This window comes from Egretta garzetta, unplaced genomic scaffold, assembly GCF_000687185.1.
Source record: "Egretta garzetta isolate BGI_Z169 unplaced genomic scaffold, ASM68718v1 scaffold370, whole genome shotgun sequence".
Taxonomy (NCBI): Eukaryota; Metazoa; Chordata; class Aves; order Pelecaniformes; family Ardeidae; genus Egretta; species Egretta garzetta.
Genome location: NW_009258292.1, coordinates 378,168 through 384,372, shown reverse-complemented (window position 1 = coordinate 384,372; position 6,205 = coordinate 378,168). Strand labels below are relative to the sequence as shown.

General features: G+C 45.2%; 1 protein-coding gene across 1 annotated transcript in view; it reads right to left on the bottom strand.

Moving 5' to 3' along the window:
• Positions 1–3,047, bottom strand: part of LOC104125075 (regucalcin) — an 8,362-nt gene extending 5,315 nt beyond the window's left edge. Inside the window, exons 1-3 of the mRNA XM_009637480.2 lie at positions 2,782–3,047; positions 1,721–1,936; positions 68–199 (exon numbers count right to left, since the gene is read on the bottom strand). Coding sequence (XP_009635775.1) covers positions 68–199; positions 1,721–1,936; positions 2,782–2,995 — 562 coding nt within the window. The 5' untranslated portion in view covers positions 2,996–3,047. The remainder of the gene's footprint in view (positions 1–67; positions 200–1,720; positions 1,937–2,781) is intronic.
• Between the last annotated feature and the right edge of the window lie 3,158 nt (positions 3,048–6,205).

The following is a 6,205-nucleotide window of genomic DNA, read 5'->3' as shown; positions in this document are numbered from 1 at the left end:
TTTTTTTTTTTTTTTTTTTTTTTTCCCAAAAACGCAGAATTCCAGTCCGCCCTTTGCGAGGACTTACCTGTCTCAGGGTCAAGACGAATCACTCTCCCGCCATCGTAACAAGCTACCCAGAGTTTGCCTTCTGTATCAATGCACATCCCATCAGGGATGCTCTCCTCTTTTTCCAGTTTGTATATACTCCTACGGTTGCCTGCAGGGCAGAAAAAACACAACTACACTAAGTGAGATAGTGGTTAAAATTTTTATCGGTCACAGCCCAGCAGAGTTATTCATACTATTATTTTCAAAAGTGGTGCTGAAGCCCTAAGTTCTTTGGTATGAAAGAAATAGATTGCGTCTGCCGCCCTGTTTGTTTCCCAAGACAATTGTTGCTCAGCGTGAAAGCCTGCAGATCAGTTTCTATCCATTCAAAGTATAATCCTTTTTTCTGGTGTTCTTTTCTAGTGCACCACTCAAGCTCCCTACTTACAACATTAAATGAATAACTGAATAAATTAATGTTATATATATATATATTCAGAAAATGAATTACTTGTTCTAAAAGCAGTTTGGATCATTTCAAGTATGGGTTGCTTCCAATCAGAGAACTGGAGACTTCTCAAACAGATTGCTGGAACGTGCCAATAATCACTGTTCCAACTCAAAATTGACCTTCAGATATATACACTGAGAGATTATATAAACATAGTTAGGAAAAGCACCGACTTCAAAGGCTTGCTGTCAACCTAAAAACAAACAACTCTATCTGAACTTTTATCCACTGTTATTAAAGAAAATTAAAACCAACTTTCCAACATTGTTTATTTTATGCTCTGACAACTTCAATGTTTCTCATATGTAGCAATATTTTTAATGAGTTTCCTTCCCCAGGGATTGTTGGATTGCCTACAGAAAGAGTGAGCGAGCATGGGTGAGATAGGGAAGAGAACCACCCTATTTCCTAAAGAAAAAGTCAAATGTAAGCCATAGGAAAGACACTTCGGGACAAGATGCTACACCTGAAGAGACTTTAAATTCACAGTTTTAAAACAAAGTATCAAATTGACTGGGTTCTTTTAAAGCAAAATACTGCAGTCCACGTACTCAAAGGCAAGTTGTTAGTTCAAGTCACTGGAATTTTTCTTTTGCCCAAGCTTGCAGAAGCCTTTAAGGGGTTGTTTTGGTCTGTTTTAAATAATTGAAGGAAGAAGAGTTTTGAGTTACTGCTTTCCAGTTGTTGCTTAGCTTTGTCTGCAGAATTTTCATCTAAGAGCTTGTATTTTAAAAAACAAAACGAGGTGAAAAAAAAAAATCTATAGAGAAGCTAGCAGAGGTTTTGCACAAGAGTTCAAGCTTTCCTGTTACTTTGCCTATGCTGTCAGGAGTAAGAAACACGCAGCCATGGAAATCCAGCCGTACAAGAAACACTTTGCCCTTTTTACACAGGAAGATCAGATACGCATTGTGTTTAGTAACAGTAGTCCAGATTACTACTCAAACTCCACCACACAGTTTAAATGCTTTACAGGATTACCAACAGCCTCTGAATAGTTTGAGCCAGGAGCTTGCACGGGTGCAGATGAATGCTAACACGGCGTTGTTGTTTTGTTCAAAAGAGGTTTCTGAAGAAGTGCTCCCAAAGCTCTGATCATCTCTGCATAATAAGCACCGTGGAAACAAACATCACAATCTGTAGGCACAAACGATTATTTCAGAATACAATGATTCATACCAATTTTTCCAGTTTGGAGATCATAATCAAAGGCGTCCACCGAGTAGGACAGGCTGTCAATGTAAAAGAAGGTTTTGTGATCCAGCGACCAGTCCAGCCCATTAGAAATGTCCACCTGATCAAAGTGCTTCACTACTGAGAGGTCGGAGAAGAGCGTATAGAGAGAGCCCTGGTGTCTTTCCAGCACGGCAGGTCGAATCTCCTCTGCCATCGTACCTGTGCATAGCCAAAGGGGAGAAAGCAGGTTCAGAGTGAGTGGGCTCCCCTCCAGCTGCAGTGGCAGCCCCTCGCTATGATGACGACCACGCTGCCAAGGCAGAAGGGAACAGTGCAAGGGCTTCATAAATTTGGGGAAGAACCCAAGTTAAAAGCAAAAGAGAAAGGTAGATTTCAAAAGTGCTTGCTTTTAGTGGAAGATGACGTAACATAGCTTTTGGGTTGGTTTTTTGGGTCAGCCACCACAGGATGTTCAGGGTAGCGTTGTGTCTTGAATATGTCCATGGACAGAGACTCCATAGCCTCTCTGGACAACCTGTTCCACCGTTTGATGATCCTCAGTAAAAAGAATTTTCTTATGCTTAAACAGACTTTCCTGAATTTCACTTTTTGCCCATTGCCTTTGGTCCTGTCACTGGGCACCACTGAGCAGAGCCTGGCTCCCTCTTCTTTACTTCCCCCCCCATCAGGTGTTTGTAGACATGGATAAGATCTCCCGAGCCTTCTCTTCTCCAGGCTGAACAGTGACATTGTTTTCAGAAATGCTATCTATAAATTCTGATTTATGAAGAACAAAACTCACAATACCATACATTTCTCACCAAAAAAGTACTTTCTATTGGCACTCTGCCAGCAATCTCTTTTCATAAAATAGTCCTGATTAGATGGTGTCCAGGTGATACAAATAGATTTTTAAGTGGGATTAAACTCTGCTTGAAGACTGAAAAAAAAAAATCCCCACCATTTAACTACGAACAAACACTTGCTGCATCTACAACTGATCACTGTATCTTATCACCAAAACTTCATGGAGCAGCAGAAGGAAGGAATGACCTGCAGCATACCTGCGAAATACCTCCCTGCAGGATCCACTTTCCCATCATTGAATCGGTTGTTTGGTTTATCCTTGTCCACATGAGTAATGGTGGTTACCTGCTGCTCTTTCCATTTCAAAGCAGCAAACCTGGTTCCCAAGGTGATGACATAATCCCCAGATTTCCGGAGAGCCACGGAGCTCACAGGAGCATCTAGAAACAGGGTGAAATGGAAAAGAGGCATGTGCTATGGAGAGACATTTCTGCCCACTTCAGACACGTGCAGGCAGTCACACCAAACTCAGTGAGACCGCAGGCAAGAGAAACAACCTAATTTTCTACCAACAAAACTGATGTTTAAATATATAGAAATAGATTATTTCATGCAAAGAGGGCATACTTCATGCATACAGAAAGTTGCTACGAAGAGAATCACCAGTTTGGGATGTACAAACTCAGGCAACTGGAGTATTACTACCACTCCCAGGAGCAATAATCATTACCAGCACCCGGTTCTGCTAGGTGCTTTAAAAAAAAAAAAAAAAACACCACCAAAACAGAAAAAGGGGGACAGATACAGGCATGTATGCTTTTTACAACAGGTTACTGTGTGGGTTCCCCCCCAGCCCCCCAAGGGAAAAAACCAATTGCCACAAGAGGTCTGGAGCAACTGTGTGTAAACAGCACAGCTCCTGGGTAAATCAGCCCTGCATGACCGTTCCATCATAACTCTGGGACAGGTCACGCTGGGCAGGAGAGTCGCCCCCCTGCACCACACTCTACCGTGCAGTTCAGATATGCCTCCAGCAGCATCAAAACCACACCAAGGAGTGGCAGAGCTTTCCAAGAGTTAAAGCAAAACAGAAAATTAGTAAATGTGCCATGGTTAGTTTACCCTTGTTATGCAGTAAAACCTCAATTGCAGGTTATTGTAAAGGAATTAGTAAAAAAAAAAAAAACAGATAAATGAGTGCAAAGATCACGTTTCTGTAAAAGCCTACAATCAGACGCAATGTAAGGAATAATAACTTTAAACAGGGCAATCAAGTCTGGGATAATATTTAATACGCATGGGACTAATCGCCAACTTTTTAATTTAAAAATAAAACACTTCTTGTACTTACAGCTTTGCAGGGGAATAGTTAGGCAGTTGTTTCACAAACACTTATAACCACCACCGCTGTTGCCAAGAGGAGCTGCTTGCACTTGGCTCAGGGCTTCCCTTTGCAGCCGCGGCAGCAGTACCACCACACTGGAAATCCAAACGCTATTTGTCCCCAACACCTGAGATGCACCGCTGACTGCAAGCTCAGCTCAAGCGGTTCCTTCCCCTGGAGGCATGCGACTGCACCGCTGAAGCTGCTGGTGGCCTGGGCTCAATTACCCTGGGCAAGCGGGTGCCACTTCTCCTTCCCGCGCCGGCACAGAGCGGTCGGCAGAGTCCCCTCAGCCACACATGGCACCCACCAAAGGAAGTGATTTTGCTGCTCTCCCGATTGCCGGTAACTATGCCAATAAAAGCGCTATTCTGCCTGCACCGGCAGCAGGGCCTTTGCCAGCAGAGCACGGGAACGCTACTCTCCCTTCACTCTCCCAGCAAAACACCTGGGGCCACGGCCCACAGGAGCCTGTCCACCCCAGCACCCCCAGGGCCTCCCTCCCACCCTGGGGGGAGCAGCAGCCTGCGTACCCCTGCCTGCCTGTGCCTGGAGGTGTCGGTCCCCCAGCTGCCCCTACAGCCACAAGAAAGGCCCCCCACCTTCCCAACAAAGCGCCTCAGGGAAAAGGGGTGCATCAGGCTAGCAAGACAGCGACAGCCACCCTACCACTCACTGCACAAATGCAGTGCAGGCTGTATTAGCCCTTGCGCCCAGCTCAGTCCACAGCCACCCCAGAGGGCTTTGTTAAGCAGCACCCACAGGAATTGATTTATTTGCAGCACCATTTTATGCCGAACAGAAAACCGACCAGAAGTCTCCCTCCAGGGGAATGGTTATGTATGCGGTAGTGTCTTGCCTGTAGTATAGTTCAAAAAGGGCACTTGAAGTTGTCGCTGGCTGTGAGGTTGTTGTAATTCTCTATAAACTTCAGTAATGAGTAATTTCTCTCTGTTTCCACTTTGGACATTAGCCTGCTATTTTAATCAAATGGCACTCTTTGGGCACTTGGGGTTTTTTTGGTCTTTTAATCATGGTATCCCCAGAGGCACAGCTATTAATTAAAACTATTTTATTACCAACAGAGGAAACAGAAGTTAAAAAGAAAAAAAAAAAAAGAAAGAGTAGCTACTTCAGCCACTTTGACATCTCCAGAGAGGCCGCATGTAAAAGATCACACCTTTGAGAGTAGGTCTGAGTTGGGGGGGAGGCAGGGAGAAACACACTCCCTCAGCCAAGGTAAGAGGAAGCAAGTTTGGGAAGCAGCGTCTCCAGAATTAGTATCAGACCTTCTCTCATCGTAAAACTGCGAACTACAGTAATTTGAAGGGCAGACAAGCCCAGATCAATTTATTGTGAATAATGGGAACAGCTTATGGGTGGGCAAGAGCAAGTGATTTTCACCAAGTGTTACTGAACATGAGGAAGTAATAAATCCGAGTACTTAAACCATTTAAGGAGCTGTCTTCAGACAGACAAATAAAAGCGTTATTACAGCCAGAAGTAAACCTACAACTCTGTTTATAAGAGTTTCTTTGTTTACGAGAGTTAGCACATGTCTTCCTTTCTGGAATAAATACTTAAACTGTCGAGACTCTAGCTAGTGATGCTTAAAAAAAAAATAAATCACCTTTTAAAATCGTTATGGGCGATATTCTTCCAATAAAGAAAAAGTTAAGGGCATCGCTCATTCACATCAGTAACAAAACTCGCGCAGATGTCAACAGCAGAACTTTACCTCCGGGATGAAGAGGGAACAAAAGAGAGCGAGGGAGTTGCGGACAACTCACAGGAACGAGCAGCAGGTCACGGAATCACAGAATGGCACGGGTTGGAAGGGACCTCGGGAGATCATCTAGTCCAACCCACCTGCTAAAGCAGGCTCACCCAGAGCATGTTACACAGGACTTCATCCAGGCGGGCTTTGAATATCTCCAGAGAAGGATCCACAGCCCCCCTGGGCAGCCTGGGCCAGGGCTCGGGCACCCTCAGAGTCAAGAAGTTCTTCCTCATATTCAACTGAAACCTCTTCTGCTTCAGTTTGTGCCCATTGCCCCTTGTCCTGTTGCTGGCAAGCAGAATCTAATGGCACACAGCCCTAAGAAAGGCGGTCCTTGGGACTTAAGCCTGGCCACTGCCTAGTGTCTGTGCACGGCACAAGGCCCGGCGTCCTCCTTGGCCTAGGAAAAGCCAGGTTTTAGGGAAAGGTCTCCAGAAGCGGAGCACGGTGTGGCCGCGCCACCCACGGGAGCCCCGTCAGCGCTCGGCCGGGCGGCAGCACCCCGTCGAAGGCCCCG